The sequence below is a fragment of the Bombina bombina genome, chromosome 5 (assembly GCF_027579735.1).
Source record: "Bombina bombina isolate aBomBom1 chromosome 5, aBomBom1.pri, whole genome shotgun sequence".
Classification (NCBI taxonomy): domain Eukaryota; kingdom Metazoa; phylum Chordata; class Amphibia; order Anura; family Bombinatoridae; genus Bombina; species Bombina bombina.
The window spans coordinates 18,978,012-18,997,316 of NC_069503.1; the positions used below are offsets into that span (position 1 = coordinate 18,978,012).

Genomic DNA, 19,305 nt, shown 5'->3' on the forward strand with positions numbered 1-19,305 from the left:
GAAGGGAGGAGCTATATATACAGCTCTGCTGTGGTGCTCTTTGCCTCCTCCTGCTGACCAGGAGGCGATATCCCATAAGTAAGGATGAAATCCGTGGACTCGTCATATCTTGTAAAAGAAAAGAAAATGTATGCTTACCTGATAAATTTCATTCTTTCCGGGCATGGAGAGTCCACAATTTATTCCAATTACTAATGGGATATTCAACTCCTGGCCAGTAAGAGGAGACGAAGAGCACCCCAGCAGAGCTGTTAAGTGTCACTTCCCTTACCCACAAACCCCCAGGCATTCGCCCGAAGTAAAGGAGAGAAAGGAAACAACACAAGTTGCAGAGGTGCCTGAGGTTTATATAATTGTATTGGGTACTTGTAAAGCGTGGCTAATCACCCGTAAGGGTCTCAAGGCGCTGCTCATTTTATCGACCTCGGAAAGATGAAAGGCTGAGTGGACCGCAGTCGAGGGAAAAGTATGTAGAGAGGACCAAGTTGCAGCCTTGCAAATCTGTTCCACAGAAGCTTCATTTTTGAAGGCACAGGAAAAAGAAACAGCCCTCGTAGAGTGAACCATGATTCTCTCAGGAGGCTGCTGTCCAGCAGTTTCATAGGCCAAATGAATTATCCTCTTCCGGCAGAGCTAAAGAGAAGTAGCCGTAGCTCTCTGGCCCTTGCGTTTCTCAGAAAAACAGACAAACAAAACAGGAGACTGTTGAAAGTCCTTAGTCTCCTGCAAGTAGAATTACAGCGCACGCACCACATCTAGGTTGTGCCACAAAAGCTCCTTATGAGAAGAAGGGTTAGGCCACAAAGAAGGAACAACAATTTCCTGATTAATATTCCTATCCGAAACAACCTTAGGAAGAAACCCTAACTTAGTACGAAAAACCACCTAATTAAAATGAAAGATAAGGTAAGGGGAATCATACTGTAACACAGAGTTCAGAGACTCTCCGAGCAGAAGAAATGGCAACAAAAAAACAAAACCTTCCAAGATAACATCTTAATACCTAAGGACTGCATAGGCTCAAACGGAGCCTGTTGTAAAACTCTAAAAACAAGGTTAAGACCCCAGTAGGAGTAAGATTTTAACACAGGCCTGATTCTGACGAAGGCCTGACAAAAGGATTGCACGTCTGGCACATCCGCCAGATGCTTAACAAAATAGACAAGTCAGAAATCTGACCCTTCAGAGTACTTGCTGACAAACCTTTCTCCAGACCCTCCTGGAGAAAAAACTAAATTCTAGGAATCCTAACTCTACTCCAAGAGTAGCCCTTGGATTCACACCTATACAGATATTTACGCCATACTATATGGTAAATCTCTCTAGTCACATGTTTACCAGCCTGTATCATAGTCTCAGCGACAAATCTGAAAACCCACGCTTAGAGGGAACTAAGGTCCTTACTCAGAGGCAGTCTCCAAGGTGAAGAGATAACATCTCATCAAGTCCTGCGAGGCACGCTGGGATAATCTGAATTACCTATGCCTCTCCTGTTTGATACGAACAATGATTTGTGGAAGAGGAGCAAACCGAGAAACAGAGATGTCAGACTGAATCCCAAGGAAATGCTAGGGAATTTAACAGAGCAGCCTGTTGATCTCTAGACCTTTAACATAACTTGGAAGCTTGGCGTACTGCCATCTCCAACTCCAGCAGCCCCCATTGAGGGTTAACCTAGAGAACCCACTCCCCGGGATGAAAAATCTGACTGCTCAAGAAGACCGCTCCCGGTATTCACTCCTGAAATGTGAATAGCGGATAAACAACAATGTGAGCATCCTCCCACCGAACAATCCATGCCAATCATGGCAAAGGAACTCCAGGTTCCTCCCAGATGGTTTAAGTAACCGCTGAGACGAAATTGTACAACTAGAACCAGAAAAAGACAACTGAGGCAAAGCCATCAGAGCAATGTAGATCACTTTAAAATCCAAGATGGTTATGGGAAGAGCAGACTCCTCCCAAGTCCATAATCACCATCCAACAGGCTAGCGACCGTGGTCATTATTACTCAGGAAAGTCTCCGGAAGCATGTGCCCCGAGACAGAAGCACCTGAGAACTGGAGAATGCAGTTAACAATCCGGCTACCACTAATTCTAGATCTATCCTGCAAGACAGAGCCACAGGATCCCCTGGTCCACTATCTGAACATGCATAACACTCACATGGAATTGAGCCAAGGAATGATGTCCAATGAAGCAACCATCAGACCAATTACCTCCATATATTGAGCCACAGAAGGGCCAAACAGTAGAATGCCAAAAAAGGAAACATTTTTTCAGAGATAGGGGAACTAATATGGTCCCTAAGAAACTACCTCTGTAGCTGGAACAAGTGAACTCATCTTCAGATTCACTTCCATCTGTGGAATGAAGAAAAACAGCAAGATCTCTATATGAGAGTTTGCTTATTGAAAAGATGGTGCCTGAACCTTATGACATCCAGGAAAGTCACCACAGCAATTCACTGAAACCTGATCGCTGGCAATATAGCACCCTCTAAGAGCTATGGCAAGGCCAGAGGTAAGAGCCACAAACTGAAAGTGTTTCACAGAAAGGCAGAACATACATGTCCTCCAGGTCTATGGTCACCATGAACTGACCCTCTTGGACCAACTGGAACTATCCCAGGGAAAGGAGCTTCCAACTGCACTTCAAAAAATGCCTCACTGTTATCTGGCCTGCAGATAATTGAGAGGAGGAACCTGCCTCTGAGAGGAAGGTATGATTCTATATAGAAAACTTGAGATACTAAGTCCATAGTCTATCTAGGAAATCTCTTATCCTCTCTTGGAGACAAACCGAGAGATACAGTCCCCCACTTGTCAGATTCCCGGAATAGGGGCAAACTCCTCTAGGACTATTCATCTTGTCTTTTCCACCCGTAATATCAGAAAAAATACCTGACAGATCAGGACCAAACAAGGTCTTAACCTTGAAAAGGAAGCGCCAGAAACTTGGACTCAAGGAAAAATCCACTGACCAAAATAAGGCCACAACACCCTGCAGGCTAGCACAGCTAAGCCAGATCTTGACTCTTGGCTTAAAAACCTGCATGGTAGCATCAGAAATAAAAGAATGGCTAGATAAAGAACCTTAATTCTGTTCTGGATCTCCTCCAAGGGATTCCCTAGCAATTGAAATCAGACAAGGCGTCACACCCTTAAGATGTCGCACTTGACACAGTGGCAACACAAACTTCCAACTCCATTGATCCTGAAAAGAGCAACAATCCTCTCTAGGGATCACAGTTCCCTGAACCAGAAGAGAAATGTTCCTATTACTTAGGCACCGTGCGCCCTGATATTTAATGGAGACAGCCACAGGAAAACTTCCTAGCATGGTCTGGAGCAGGACAAACTTCCACAGAGGAATCCTAGTATTTATAAAGTTTACTAGGTTCTTAGGGTTGACAACCCTCCAAGGTAGCCAAAACCTCGATCAACAATACACAGAGGTTGTTCAAGCTTAAATATGAAGGATACTACTTCAATATCAGATTAAGGAATTATACTGTTCAAATCTGAGATTTCACCCTCAGAGGCTACCGGCATATCCTCCACATCCGACCTATGAGGAAGGTCAACCAGAGTAGCAGGAAATTGAACAGAAACCTTACTAGCTGAATTTATAATTTTCCTCTTGCGTATTCCTTTTAACATAGGAAAAGCAGATAATGCTGCAGATATCACCAAAGATATCTGTGCAACAACTTCTGCAGGCATATAAGCTTCTACTTATCAAGCCGTAAACCGCAAATACGCTGGAATTCCGCAGCGTATTTGGGGCGAGCCTGATTCGCCTTAGTTATCAAACCCTACAGACCGGCAAAAGTAGAATTTTGTGACGTAACATATGATCCGCTGGACTCAGTCCAACATAGATCGATGCTTTCGTCATTACAGATGTTCAGAATGCAAATTTGGCACAATCTGACTAATTTTGCTAGTTATCAATTTTCTACTAGGTACGCTCGCCACTATTCCGGCCCAGCGTACCTGGTTTTCAATCGGCCGCCCTGGAGGCGGCAGATGCCATAGGAATCAATGGGAGTCTGAAAGCAGCGAAAGCTTATGTTCGCTGCTGCCCGATATCCCATTGATTCCTATGGGAACGTTTACACCTAACACCCTAACATGTACCCCGAGTCTAAACACCCCTAATCTGCCCCCCCCCACACCGCCGCCACCTACATTATACTTATTAACCCCTAATCTGCCCCCCCTACACCGCCGCCACCTACATTATACTTATTAACCCCTAATCTGCCCCCCTACACCGCCGCCACCTACATTATACTTATTAACCCCTAATCTGCCACCCCCTACACCGCCACCACTATATTAAATTTATTAACCCCTAAACCTAAGTCTAACCCTAACCCTAACACCCACTAACTTAAATATAATTAAAATAAATCTAAATAAATATTCCTAGCATTAAATAAATTATTCCTATTTAAAACTAAATACTTACCTATAAAATAAACCATAAGCTAGCTACAAAATAACTAATAGTTACATTGTAGCTATCTTTGGGTTTATTTTTATTTTACAGACAAGTTTGTATTTATTTTAACTAGGTACAATAGTTATTAAATAGTTATTAACTATTTAATAACTTTCTAGTTAAAATAAATACAAATATACCTGTAAAACAAAACCTGACCTAAGTTACAATTACACCTTCCACTACACTATAATTAAATAAATTCCCTAAACTAAATACAACTAAATACAATTAAATACAATTATCTAAAGTACAAACCTCCCCACTAAATTACAGAAGTGCGCTGTTAAAATCAGCTGAGCGCTTCATAGTCACTAAACCGCCATTAACAATTAAAGAAGCAGAACTAGTCCTCCGGTACACCCAAACCCTTTAAATCACCACTGAACTACAGTGGGTACATCCGGATAACACTGCCTACAGCACAAACAGTTAATAACAGGCAGAGTAATACAGTGCAAAGTAACAGAAACAAACGTAAAGGGCACCATTTAAAATAAAGCCTCAGGGGAGAATTCCCTGCATGTCTCAAACATATAAGAAGTCCTGCCACTGCCTAAATACTCCTTTCCCAAAGGAATAATCAGTCCTAATAAATATGCAGTTTATTTTATTTCTTAAGTGCCCATCTCCTAACCTAGAAGAACAAAAAGGCACTTACCTGCATCTAGCCGTCCAGCAGGAGGAAAGCTCACCCGGCTTGAGAGGATGCTTCTCCTCACAGAGACCTGTGAAACAAGGAAAGACAGAGTAAACTTACTCAGGTTTTCTATACCAGGGCAACAACATGTTAGGAAAACACAGCAAGGTCCACCTCACAAGTTCCTAACTGTTTTGAAGCCACCACTGCCCTACTGAAAAGACTAACGTGGAGTACGGCTAGAACCAATTCTGAAAGGAAAGATCAGAGCAAACCTACTCTGGTCTTTAAAATAATAAAATCTTAATTGAAGTGAATAAATCCAATCTTCTTCAGACACTGAAACTTCTCCACCTTGTAACGCAGGCAAAGAGAATGACTGGGGTTTGTGGGAAGGGACGTGATACCTAACAGCTTTGCTGTAGTGCTCTTTGCCTCCTCCTGCTGGCCAGGAGTCATATTCCCAATAGTAATTAATGATGATCCGTGGACTCACCGTGTCATTAGAAAGAAAATACATTTATCAGGTAAGCATAAATTTTGTTTTCTTTCCTATGGCATGGAGAGTCCACAATTCATTCCAATTACTAGTGGGAACCAATACCCAAGCTAGAGGACACAGAATGAAAAGGGAGGGAAAACAAAACAGACGGACCTAAACAGAAGGCACCACCGCTTGAAGAACTTTTCTCCCAAAGGAGGCCTCAGCCGAGGCAAAGGTATAAAATTTGTAGAATTTAGAAAAGGTATGCAAAGAGAACCATGTTGCCGCCTTGCAAATTTGCTCCACAGAAGCTTCATTTTTGAAAGCCCAGTAAGAGGAGACAGCCCTAGTGGAATGAGCCGTAATTCTCTCAGTAGGCTGTTGTCCAGCTGTCTCAAAGGCTAACCAAATAACACTTATCAACCAGAGAGCAAAAAGACATTCCTTCTGGGAAGGAGGATTGGGACAAAAAGAGGGAACAACAAGTTCCTGATTAATATTGTGATCCGACACTACCTTAGGAAGAAATCCAAACTTACTACGAAGGACCGCCTTATCCGCATGAAATATAAGGTAAGGGGAATCACACTGCAGAGCCGTAAGCTCAGAAACTCTGCAAGCAGAAGAAATAACAAGAAGAAACTAAACCTTCCAGTTATAGATGTGGTAAATCGCGTTGCAAGTCCTGTGAATGTCTCATAATGGGTAAGGAATTCTATTGTGTTACGAGACAAATATTTGAAACCCAAGACTGTATTAATTGTTCTACATCTTATGTCATCTATCTTATAGAATGTACAGAGCATTCCTCTACAATATGTAGGGATGATAAATAGAGACATACGTACACGAATAAGGGAACACTTAGGCTATATCAGAAATTAAAAAAGATGCTCAGAATTATCGAGACATTTTCTTGATGTCCACAAACAGAATACTAATACGGTCAGATGGCGAGCTATTAAGCACATTAAAAATCCCATTAGAGGTGGAAACAAGACAAGCTTTTATCTAAACAAGAAATCTTTTGGATTTTTAAATTAGCTACACAGATACCCAAAGGGTTTAATTCTGAGTATGACATAATACATTTTTGGGAATAGATAATAGTTGTTTCATGAATATGAGCCACTATGAGATCCTTTGTGTATCCATATTGTATATTTATTCTATGTATTATTGTGTTGGTATATTAGCCCTTGTTCACCTTCCTTCCTTGCATCTACTTTTACAGTGATAGACTATATACCTTTCGTATTTATCTTTGATGTTGTACATTATACACATACTTAGTAGTTCAGTGGAACATGTAAATCAACTAAGTTTATATAGTGTCATACTTTTTCATTCTTAATACCATTATATAATTTATTTAGTGTAGTACCAATTTTAGGTTATTGTATTCATTATTGGTCCCAATTATATTTTGAATTGATACAATATCTGTATTACACGTTTCCTATGTATACAATGTATAAACAACAAATATTCTCCTAATTGTCAATAATTTAGCAGTTTTTTGTAAATATCCCCACAAATTTATTGTACATTTACTCTGTGCATATACAAAATTGTCATTCTGTTAACACATACTTAGGAGTTTGTGTAACTTTAATGAATTTACATATTGCTAATTGCTTGACCAATAGCTACTTAGCAGTTGCTTTTTAAAGAGGTTGGACATAACATATCGTTAGGTCTATGATTACGGCTCAATGCCGAAACGCGTAAGACCAGTCCTCCTTTCTTATCCATTCTGTTTTTAACACCATGGAAGAATAAAAGTTTATGTTCTATCCTATTTTTGGATTGGATTCCGGACACTTTCTTTATAAGGTAAGGGGAATCACACTGCAGAGTCGAAAGTTCAGAAACTCTGCGAGCAGAAGAAATAGCAAGAAGAAACAAAGCTTTCCAAGATAACTATTTAACATTAACAGAATGCATCGACTCAAATGGAGCCTGCTGCAAAACGTTAAGAACAAGATTAAGGCTCCAAGGAGGAGCAACAAGTTAAAACACAGGCCTGATTCTGACCAGGGCCTGAACAAGAGATTAGACATCTGGCAGATCTGCCAGACATTTGTGTAAAATAATAGACAGTGCAGAAATCTGACCCTTCAGAGTACTGACTGACAAACCCTTCTCCAGGCCCTCCTGAAGAAAAGACCCAATCACCTCCATGCATTGGGCCACTGATGGGTGAACAAAAGACTGGAGAGAAAGACACGAAGCAAGAAGTTTGGATTTTCTGACATCCATCAGAAAAATCTTTATGGATAGAGAATCTATAATTGTTCCTAAGAAACATACCCTTGTGTCTGGAACTATGGAACTCTTTTCCAGATTCACTTTCTACCCTTGGGAACGCAGAATAGACAACAACATCTCTGTATGAGATCTTGCTAGATGAAAATATGACGCATGAACCAAGATGTCGTCCAGGTAGGAGCCACCGCTATTCCCTGAGAGCTGACCACTGCAAACAGAGCTCCCAGAACCTTTGTAAAGATTCTGTGAGCCCTAGTAAGGCCAAAAGGAAGGGCAGCAAACTGAAAGTGCTGGTCCAGGAAAGCAAACCTTAGAAACTGGTGATGATCCCTGTGAATGGGAACATGAAGATATGCGTCCTTCAGGTCTATGGTTGTCATGAACTGACCCTCTTGGACCAAGGGAAGAATGGAATGAATGGTCTCCATCTTGAAGGATGGAACCCTGAGGAATTTGTTGAGACATTTTAGGTCTAAAAATGGGACGGAAAGTTCCCTCTTTTTTGGGAACCACAAAGATTTGAATAAAATCCTTGACCCTGTTCCTCTACAGGAACTGGAACAATCACTCCCAGGGAAGATAGGTGATTTATACAATTTAAGAAGGCCTCTGTCTTTACCTGGTATACAGATAGTCTTGACAGGAGAAATCTGCCCCTGGGGGGACATGACTTGAATCCTATTCTGTAACCCTGGGATACAATATCCACTGCCCAAGGATCTTGGACATTGCGGATCCAAGCCTGTTGAAAAAAGGTAAAGCCTTCCCCCAGCTTGATCCAAGACTGGATCGGGGGTGGTCCCTTCATGTTTTCCCTTATTCCAAGGCTGACTGGACCTCCAAGAAGTCTAGGCTTGCTCCGGCTTGGAAGAGGAAGACTTTGGTCCTTTGAAGTTACAAAAGGAACAAAAATTATAATTATGGCAACCCTTAGGACTATTCTTCTTGGCCTGAGTTAGGAAAGATCCCTTCCCACCTGTAATTTCAGAAATTATCTCAGCCAGACCAGGACCAAAGAAAGTCTTACCCTTATAAGATAAAGACAGAAGTTTGGATTTGGAAGTTGCAACTGCAGACCAAGATTTTAACCACAGAGCTCTGCAAGCTAGAATAGCAAGACTAGAAATCTTGGCTCCTAGTCTAAGCACTTGCATGTTGGCATCACAGATAAAAGTATTGGCCAATTTAAAAGCCTTGATCCTAACCTGGATCTCCTCTATAGTGGTCTCTTCTGAAATCAGGTCAGATAAGGCATCACACCAATAAGATGCTGACCCCGCCACCATAGCAATACTTGCAAATTAGCAAGGACCTCCTTTAAAAGTAACCGGAGGTGTTCCAGCCTAAATCTGAAATTAAGATCCTCTGAATCGGTAGATTTTTCCACCACAGAGTCAGAGTCTGAGATTTCTCCCTCAGAAGCTACTGAGGTATCCTCATCAGATAAATGAGAGAGATTGACTAACATAGCCTTAGCAGAGTCAGAACCCTTACTAACAGAAATATTCTTGGATTTCCTCTTACGTTTACCAGCTACAGGGAAAGCTGATAAACCTGCAGAAATCGCAGAATTTATCTGTGCAGCGAAATCTCCTGGTAAATAAACAACCCCAGGATGATGATAATAGGAACCGCAGGGTACTGCATGTGAAACTGCTAAAGCTTGGGACGTTTGAGGAAAAAGCTGAGGCATGGCCTGGACAACATTATCCATAGAGACATATGGCTCAGAGGCGGAATCCTTGTCTCTAGATGACAAAGTCCTACTTAAACAAGTGGAACATAGTTGCACAGGATGAATAACTTGTACCTCCAAACAATATAAGCATTTATTAAATTTGGTACCCTCTTGTTCAGTATCCATTTTGTAAAGGATTCACTAGTAATAAAGTAAATTCAAATAAACCGTTTGGAAAATAAAGTGTACCTTTAAATTGTAAAAACCGGTACGTAAAAAACTGACAGAAACAAAAGAAAAACCAGACACCTCTAAAACCTCAGGACTTACCGCTCCAGCTACCAAAGGAGGAACCCCACTAGTAATCAGGCAGAGGTAGGAGCCAATCGCAGCTGACTGAAAACACTAATCTGGTGATCAGTAACCTCCGATCCAAGAGAAGCTATCACTGATAGATGCATGTTCAGAATCCTCCTCAAAGAGAAACCATCACTGAACAATGCGTTCTGCTATGAGAACGACTGACATTATAGCCGGAAAAGCGGAAGCCCGAAATACGTCACGTGACAGAAGCGCTGAAAGTATTACAAGTGCACCACAACTTTAGAAAAAGGCGCGAGAAGTAACCTCAGCGGCAATCAAAACTGCCAGACGATTGCAATAACTCTCATATACCTCTCAGACATAACATAGGGGAAAAAATAAAGTTGATTAACCCCTACTGTTCCAGAGTCATCATAAGTCTCATCGCCAGCCTTATGCCATAGTATTTTGAATGTCATCAAAATAACTGACCCCTAGCAGTACAATATCCCTGCCAGAACTGCCCAGAAAAATGACTCCAACTTAGGGAGAATAAATGATGTCCCTTAATTGTCCACAAATTAACCTAAGTGCTAATCCTCCATACCTAGAAGACAAAGCACTTACCTGGGGATCCTGGGCAGAAGCAGCGTGTCAGGTGTGACGGACTCACCAACATCTGTCAGGGACCTATAGACAGAGAAAGAACAGAGTAACCAACCCTGGCTTTCTGTAAAGGGGTAGCAAAATGTTAGAAATAAAGCAAGGACAACCTTGCCACTTTCTAACTGCTAGAAGCCACCATTACTCTTACTAAGGAGATTGTCATGGGCACAACATATCCCCAATCCTTGCTTGCAAAGTATCCATTAAAGGAATAAATCTTCTCAGACACTCATCTTTGCCATCCTTCCGATCATAGAGACAAAGAATGACTGGGGGTTATGGGTAAGGGAAGTGACCCTTAAAAGGACATAAAACCCAAAAATGTTCTTTCATGATTCAGATAAAGAATACAATTTTAATCAACTTTCCAGTTTACTTCTGTTATTTAATTTTCTTCCTTCTCTTGTTATTCTTTGCTGAAAGGCTTATTTAGGCAAGCTCAGGAGTAGCAGAGAACCTAGGCTCTAGCTGCTTATTGGTGGCTGCATATATATATCCATTGTGATTGGCTCACCCTTGTGTAAGAAACCATTAGTGTGATGCTGCTCCTTCAACAAATGATAACAAGAGAATGAAACAGATTAGATAATAGAAGTAAATTAGAAAGTTGTTTAAAATTGTATTCTCTGTCTGAATCATGAAACAAAAATGTTGGGTTTCATGTCCCGTTAACTGCTCTGCTGGGGTGCTCTTTGCCTCCTCCTGCTGGCCAGGAGTTGTATAACCCACTAGTAATTGAAATGAATCATGGACTCTCCATGACATAGGAAATATATATTCTAGCTGCGCCCAGAATATCCTGTAAGGCAAATGATCAGATCTTGTGTTATAAAATGCTTATTACTAGAAACAAGAACAGAGCAGCCATCAAGGAGCTGCCAAACAGATCACTTACCTCTGCAGGGATGGGTGTTGCATTCCCTAGTCTGGATCTGAGGACCTCTGCAATCTGAACCTCCATGGGAGGGATTTGGTTTAGAACAGGAACGGTTACGCGTTTGGATCCCAGAGTCACAGGTGGCTGTGCATTCTGACCATGAGCTCCAGGAGGACCAACCACCGATCACTGTAAGAGAGAGTAGTGTTAGCAAAAGAAAGAAGTGTTAGAAGGTACACAAAAGTAAAAGTTAGCTTTATTGCCTTATTTCAAGCCCTGCAATAGGACCAGAGGTGACAAAAAAGAAAAGACATGATGCTTATTTCATTTTCGCATTAATTGTAAGTAAAGTAACATTCCTTAGTTTTGAATGGCCAGCCCCCACTGTGGGAGCATTTTTATTAAAGGAGCATTTGATGCAAGGTATGCTAGGCCATTTAGCTTCGATCACGGAGGAGAGTGTGCTTAGGAATAAATAGATGGAGAACTGCTCATGGGAGGAGCTTAAAAATAAATTGGAAGAAAGGAACTGAGGTAGTCAACAAAGAGGGAGTAACTTCATTTTGCTCTCCATTGTCAGGCCGTGGACATCACACGTATTATCCACACTGCGCCTACCTGGACAAAGAGCAGTGTCACATGGCTCCTCCTGCACAGACTCCCCAGAACAATGGGATTCAGAGCTGGAGCTATTGCAGTGACGAAATCTCCTCCGTAAGCCAACATGTTCCACATCATAAAAGCAGGTCTTGGAGCAAGAAGACCAAGATGACCACTCACCCCAGAATCCTTTTGTCTCTGTAGTTAAAAAAGAGGAATAAATAACAAAAGTATAAACGATATAACTATAAAGCCAAGATAATAATTACTAATATCTCTTATTAATCACATATGCAAATTCTACATTTGTGCAATCACAAACCCCCAGTTAAGTTAACGTATTATTGTCTAAATGTTTTCTACATTAACTCTCCTAAAATTAGGGCTATTAAAAATTGGTTCAAATGCCAAACCAGTACAGGTTCAAAAAAAGCCAATGAGATGAAGTTGTCTCATATCGTCAGGAGCACAATGTTCTAATCAATACAATGTCATGCTTTGTGCTGCTGATGTTCACAGCTAGGTGTGAGGGTCGTTACTGCTGCCTGATGGGACATCTAGCGCTTTTACGTATTCTATTCACTTAAAACAGTATTGTACAATAAATGTTTCTTTGTCTTACCCTCAACACAAGGAGAGACACATTCCTTCACTTCTCTGGAGTCGCCCTCACATGGAGAGCCGCCATTAGCAGCTGCTGGATTGTTTGGAGACCTGGGAAACCAGAAGACCAGAAATAAGGAAGCAAACAATGCTAAATAAATACTGAATAGCTACCGGAGCAGAAGATATATTGTCACTGCCTGGTATTTCGTTAATACACACACATCCCACCCGGCTCTTACCTGAACCGCTCTTGTATCCCAGTCCCACAGGATGTGTCACATGATGTCCACTGGGACCACGCTGACCAGCCACAGCTCACAGGACAGGCTGAGTCGTCACATGTCACTTTGCCATCATGACATTGGCTATAAAAATAATATTATTGTGATATATGAGTAACAGATTATACGGTAAAAACGTTATGCACTTCTCCTGCTCCCCCTCTAGGGAGTCTGATCACAAAGGGCAGGGTATGTGCTGTTTAATCTCCTGCTCCCCCTCTAGTGAGTCTGATCACACACGGCAGGGTATGTGCTGTTTAATCTCCTGCTCCCCCTCTAGTGAGTCTGATCACACACGGCAGGGTATGTGCTGTTTAATCTCCTGCTCCCCCTCTAGTGAGTCTGATCACACAGGGCAGGGTATGTGCTGTTTAATCTCCTGCTCCCCTCTAGTGAGTCTGTTCACACAGGGCAGGGTATGTGCTGTTTAATCTCCTGCTCCCCCTCTAGTGAGTCTGATCACACACGGCAGGGTATGTGCTGTTTAATCTCCTCCTCCCCCTCTAGTGAGTCTGATAACACATGGCAGGGTATGTGCGGTTTAATCTCCTGTTCCCCCTCTAGTGATTCTGATCACACACGGCAGGGTATGTGCTGTTTAATCCCCTGCTCCCCTCTAGTGAGTCTGATCACACACAGGGCAGGGTATGTGCTTTTTAATCTCCTGCTCCCCTCTAGTGCATCTGATCACACAGGGCAGGGTATGTGCTGTTTAATCTCCTGTTCCCCCTCTAGTGAGTCTGGTCACACACAGCAGGGTATGTGCTGTTTAATCTCCTGTTCCCCCTCTAGTGAGTCTGATCACACACAGCAGGGTATGTGCTGTTTAATCTCCTGTTCCCCCTCTAGTGAGTCTGATCACACACAGCAGGGTATGTACTGTTTAATCCCCTGCTCCCCTCTAGTGAGTCTGATCACACAGGGCAGGGTATGTGCTGTTTAATCTCCTGCTCCCCTCTAGTGAGTCTGATCACACACGGCAGTGTATGTGCTGTTTAATCTCCTGCTCCCCCTCTAGTGAGTCTGATCACACACAGCAGGGTATGTGCGGTTTAATCTCTTGCTCCCCCTCTAGTGAGTCTGATCACACAGGGCAGGGTATGTGCGGTTTAATCTCCTGCTCCCCCTCTAGTGAGTCTGATCACACAGGGCAGGGTATGTGCTGTTTAATCTCCTGCTCCCCCTCTAGTGAGTCTGATCACACACGGCAGGGTATGTGCTGTTTAATCCCCTGCTCCCCTCTAGTGAGTCTGATCACGCACGGCAGGGTATGTGCTGTTTAATACCCTGCTCCCCTCTAGTGAGTCTGATCACACACAGGGCAGGGTATGTGCTGTTTAATCCCCTGCTCCCCTCTAGTGAGTCTGATCACACACAGCAGGGTATGTGCTGTTTAATCCCCTGCTCCCCTCTAGTGAGTCTGATCACACATGGCAGGGTATGTGCTGTTTAATCTCCTGCTCCCCTCTAGTGAGTCTGATCACACACGGCAGGGTATGTGCTGTTTAATCTCCTGCTCCCCTCTAGTGAGTCTGATCACACAGGGCAGGGTATGTGCTGTTTAATCTCCTGCTCTCCCTCTAGTGAGTCTGATCACACACGGCAGGGTATGTGCGGTTTAATCTCCTGCTCCCCCTCTAGTGATTCTGATCACACACGGCAGGGTATGTGCTGTTTAATCCCCTGCTCCCCTCTAGTGAGTCTGATCACACACAGGGCAGGGTATGTGCTGTTTAATCTCCTGCTCCCCTCTAGTGAGTCTGATCACACAGGGCAGGGTATGTGCTGTTTAATCTCCTGTTCCCCCTCTAGTGAGTCTGATCACACACAGCAGGGTATGTGCTGTTTAATCTCCTGTTCCCCCTCTAGTGAGTCTGATCACACACAGCAGGGTATGTGCTGTTTAATCTCCTGTTCCCCCTCTAGTGAGTCTGATCACACACAGCAGGGTATGTGCGGTTTAATCCCCTGCTCCCCTCTAGTGAGTCTGATCACACACGGCAGGGTATGTGCTGTTTAATCTCCTGCTCCCCCTCTAGTGATTCTGATCACACACAGCAGGGTATGTGCTGTTTAATCCCCTGCTCCCCTCTAGTGAGTCTGATCACACACAGCAGGGTATGTGCGGTTTAATCCCCTGCTCCCCTCTAGTGAGTCTGATCACACACAGCAGGGTATGTGCTGTTTAATCCCCTGCTCCCCTCTAGTGAGTCTGATCACACACGGCAGGGTATGTGCTGTTTAATCTCCTGCTCCCCCTCTAGTGAGTCTGATCACACACAGCAGGGTATGTGCGGTTTAATCTCCTGCTCCCCCTCTAGTGAGTCTGATCACACAGGGCAGGGTATGTGCGGTTTAATCTCCTGCTCCCCCTCTAGTGAGTCTGATCACACACGGCAGGGTATGTGCTGTTTAACCTCCTGCTCCCCCTCTAGTGAGTCTGATCACACACGGCAGGGTATGTGCTGTTTAATCTCCTGCTCCCCTCTAGTGAGTCTGATCACACAGGGCAGGGTATGTGCTGTTTAATCTCCTGCTCCCCTCTAGTGAGTCTGATCACACAGGGCAGGGTATGTGTTGTTTAATCTCCTGCTCCCCCTCTAGTGAGTCTGGTCACACACAGCAGGGTATGTGCTGTTTAATCTCCTGCTCCCCCTCTAGTGAGTCTGATAACACATGGCAGGGTATGTGCGGTTTAATCTCCTGCTCCCCCTCTAGTGAGTCTGATCACACACGGCACGGTATGTGCTGTTTAATCTCCTGCTCCCCCTCTAGTGAGTCTGATCACACACGGCAGGGTATGTGCTGTTTAATCTCCTGCTCCCTCTCTAGTGAGTCTGATCACACACGGCAGGGTATGTGCTGTTTAATCTCCTGCTCCCCCTCTAGTGAGTCAGATCACACACGGCACGGTATGTGCTGTTTAATCTCCTGCTCACCCTCTAGTGAGTCTGATCACACACGGCACGGTATGTGCTGTTTAATCTCCTGCTCCCCCTCTAGTGAGTCTGATCACACACGGCAGGGTATGTGCTGTTTAATCTCCTGCTCCCTCTCTAGTGAGTCTGATCACACAGGGCAGGGTATGTGCGGTTTAATCTGCTCCCCCCTCTAGTGAGTCTGATCACACACGGCAGGGTATGTGCTGTTTAATCTCCTGCTCCCCCTCTAGTGAATCTGATAACACACGGCAGGGTATGTGCGGTTTAATCTCCTGTTCCCCCTCTAGTGAGTCTGATAACACACGGCAGGGTATGTGCGGTTTAATCTCCTGCTCCTCTCTAGTGAGTCTGATCACACACGGCAGGGTATGTGCTGTTTAATCCCCTGCTCCCCTCTAGTGAGTCTGATCACACAGGGCAGGGTATGTGCTGTTTAATCTCCTGCTCTCCCTCTAGTGAGTCTGATCACACAAGGCAGGGTATGTGCTGTTTAATCTCCTGCTCCCCCTCTAGTGAGTCTGATCACACACAGCAGGGTATGTGCTGTTTAATCTCCTGCTCCCCCTCTAGTGAGTCTGATAACACACGGCAGGGTATGTGCGGTTTAATCTCCTGCTCCCCCTCTAGTGAGTCTGATCACACACGGCACGGTATGTGCTGTTTAATCTCCTGCTCCCCCTATAGTGAGTCTGATCACACACAGCAGGGTATATGCGGTTTAATCTGCTCCCCCCTCTAGTGAATCTGATCACAAACGGCAGGGTATGTGCTGTTTAATCTCCTGCTCCCCCTCTAGTGAATCTGATAACACACGGCAGGGTATGTGCGGTTTAATCTCCTGCTCCCCCTCTAGTGAGTCTGATCACACACGGCAGGGTATGTGCTGTTTAATCTCCTGCTCCCCCTATAGTGAGTCTGATCACACACAGCAGGGTATATGCGGTTTAATCTCCTGCTCCCCTCTAGTGAGTCTGATCACACACGGCAGGGTATGTGCGGTTTAGTCTCCTGCTACCCCTCTAGTGAGTCTGATCACAAAGGGCAGGGTATGTGCTGTTTAGTCTCCTGCTACCCCTCTAGTGAGTCTGATCACACACGGCAGGGTATGTGCTGTTTAATCTCCTGCTCCCCCTCTAGTGAGTCTGATCACACATGGCAGGGTATGTGCGGTTTAATCTGCTCCCCCCTCAGGGTCAGGGTTAATCTAATCACACACGGCAGGATATGTGCGGTTTAATCTCCCCCTCTAATGCCTCTCAGCACACATGTCAGGGTATGTGCGGTTTAATCTCCCCCTCTAATGCCTCTCAGCACAGATATCAGGGTATGTACGGTTTAATCTCCCCCTCTAATGATTCTCAGCACACGCCAGGGTATGTGCGGTTTAATCTCCCCCTCTAATTAGTCTCAGCACACATGTCAGGGTATGTGTGGTTTAATCTCCCCCTCTAATGCGTCTCAGCACACATGTCGGGGTATGTACGGCTTAATCTCCCCCTCTAATGCGTCTCAGCACACGCCAAGGTATGTGCGGTTTAATCTCCCCCTCTAATGCGTCTCAGCACACATGTCGGGGTATGTACGGTTTAATCTCCCCCTTTAATGCGTCTCAGCACACGTCAGGGTATGTGCGGTTTAATCTCCCCCTCTAATGAGTCTCAGCACACCTCAGGGTATGTGCGGTTTAATCTCCCCCTCTAATGCGTCTCAGCACACATGTCGGGGTATGTACGGTTTAATCTCCCCCTCTAATGCGTCTCAGCACATGCCAGGGTATGTGCGGTTTAATCTCCCCCTCTTATGCGTCTCAGCACACGTCAGGGTATGTGTGGTTTAATCTCCCCCTCTAATGCGTCTCAGCACATGCCAGGGTATGTGTGGTTTAATCTCCCCCTCTAATGCGTCTCAGCACATGTCAGGGTATGTGTGGTTTAATCTCCCCCTCTAATGCGTCTCAGCATACGTCAGGGTATGTACGGTTTAATCTACCCCTCTAATGCGTCTCAGCACACGCCAGGGTATGTACGGTTTAATCTCCCCCTCTAATTCTTCTCAGCACATGTCAGGGTATGTGTGGTTTAATCTCCCCCTCTAATGCGTCTCAGCACACGTCAGGGTATGTGCGGTTTAATCTCCCCCTCTAATGCGTCTCAGCACACATGTCAGGGTATGTGTAGTTTAATCTCCCCGTCTAATGATTCTTAGCACACACCAGGGTATGTGCTGTTTAATCTCCCCCTCTAATGCGTCTCAGAACACATGTCAGGGTATGTGTGGTTTAATCTCCCCCTCTAATGATTCTCAGCACACGTCAGGGTATGTGCAGTTTAATCTCCCCCTCTAATTCATCTCAGCATACACCAGGTTATGTGCGGTTTAATCTCCCCCTCTAATGCGTCTCAGCACACGCCAGGGTATGTGCGGTTTAATCTCCCCCTTTAATGCGTCTCAGCACACGCCAGGGTATGTGTGGTTTAATCTCCCCCTCTAATGCGTCTCAGCATACATCAGGTTATGTCCGGTTTAATCTCCCCCTCTAATGCTTCTCAGCATACGTCAGGGTATGTGCGGTTTAATCTCCCCCTCTAATGCGTCTCAGCACACATGTCAGGGTATGTGCGGTTTAATCTCCCCCTCAAATGCATCTCAGCACACGCCAGGGTATGTGTTTTTTAATCTCCCCCTCTAATGCGTCTCAGCACACATGTCGGGGTATGTACGGTTTAATCTCCCCCTCTAATGCGTCTCAGCATACGTCAGGGTATGTACGGTTTAATCTCCCCCTCTAATGATTCTCAGCACAAATGTCAGGGTATGTGCGGATTAATCTCCCCCTCTAATGATTCTCAGCACACATGTCAGGGTATGTGCAGTTTAATCTCCCCCTCTAATGCGTCTCAGCACACATGTCAGGGTATGTGCGGTTTAATCTCCCCCTCTAATGCGTCTCAGCATACGTCAGGGTATGTGCGGTTTAATCTCCCCCTCTAATGTGTCTCAGCACATGTCGGGGTATGTACGGTTTAATCTCCCCCTCTAATGCGTCTCAGCATACGTCAGGGTATGTACGGTTTAATCTCCCCCTCTAATGATTCTCAGCACACATGTCAGGGTATGTGCGGTTTAATCTCCCCCTCTAATGATTCTCAGCACACATGTCAGGGTATGTGCGGTTTAATCTCCCCCTCTAATGCGTCTCAGCACACATGTCAGGGTATGTGCGGTTTAATCTCCCCCTCTAATGCGTCTCAGCATACGTCAGGGTATGTGCGGTTTAATCTCCCCCTCTAATGTGTCTCAGCATATGTCAAGGTATGTGCGGTTTAATCTCCCCCTCTAATGATTCTCAGCACACATCAGGGTATGTGCTGTTTAATCTCCCCCTCTAATGAGTCTAAGCACACATCAGGGTATGTGCGGTTTAATCTCCCCCTCTAATGCGTCTCAG

At 44.4% G+C, this 19,305-nt stretch overlaps 1 protein-coding gene across 1 annotated transcript in view; it reads right to left on the bottom strand.

Annotated features, from left to right (window-relative positions):
• LOC128661241 (SCO-spondin-like) overlaps positions 1–19,305 on the bottom strand; it is a 624,208-nt gene that overhangs the window by 334,711 nt on the left and 270,192 nt on the right. The window contains exons 59-62 of the mRNA XM_053715520.1: positions 12,874–12,999; positions 12,651–12,742; positions 12,047–12,226; positions 11,447–11,617 (exon numbers count right to left, since the gene is read on the bottom strand). Of these exons, the coding sequence (XP_053571495.1) occupies positions 11,447–11,617; positions 12,047–12,226; positions 12,651–12,742; positions 12,874–12,999 (569 nt within the window). The remainder of the gene's footprint in view (positions 1–11,446; positions 11,618–12,046; positions 12,227–12,650; positions 12,743–12,873; positions 13,000–19,305) is intronic.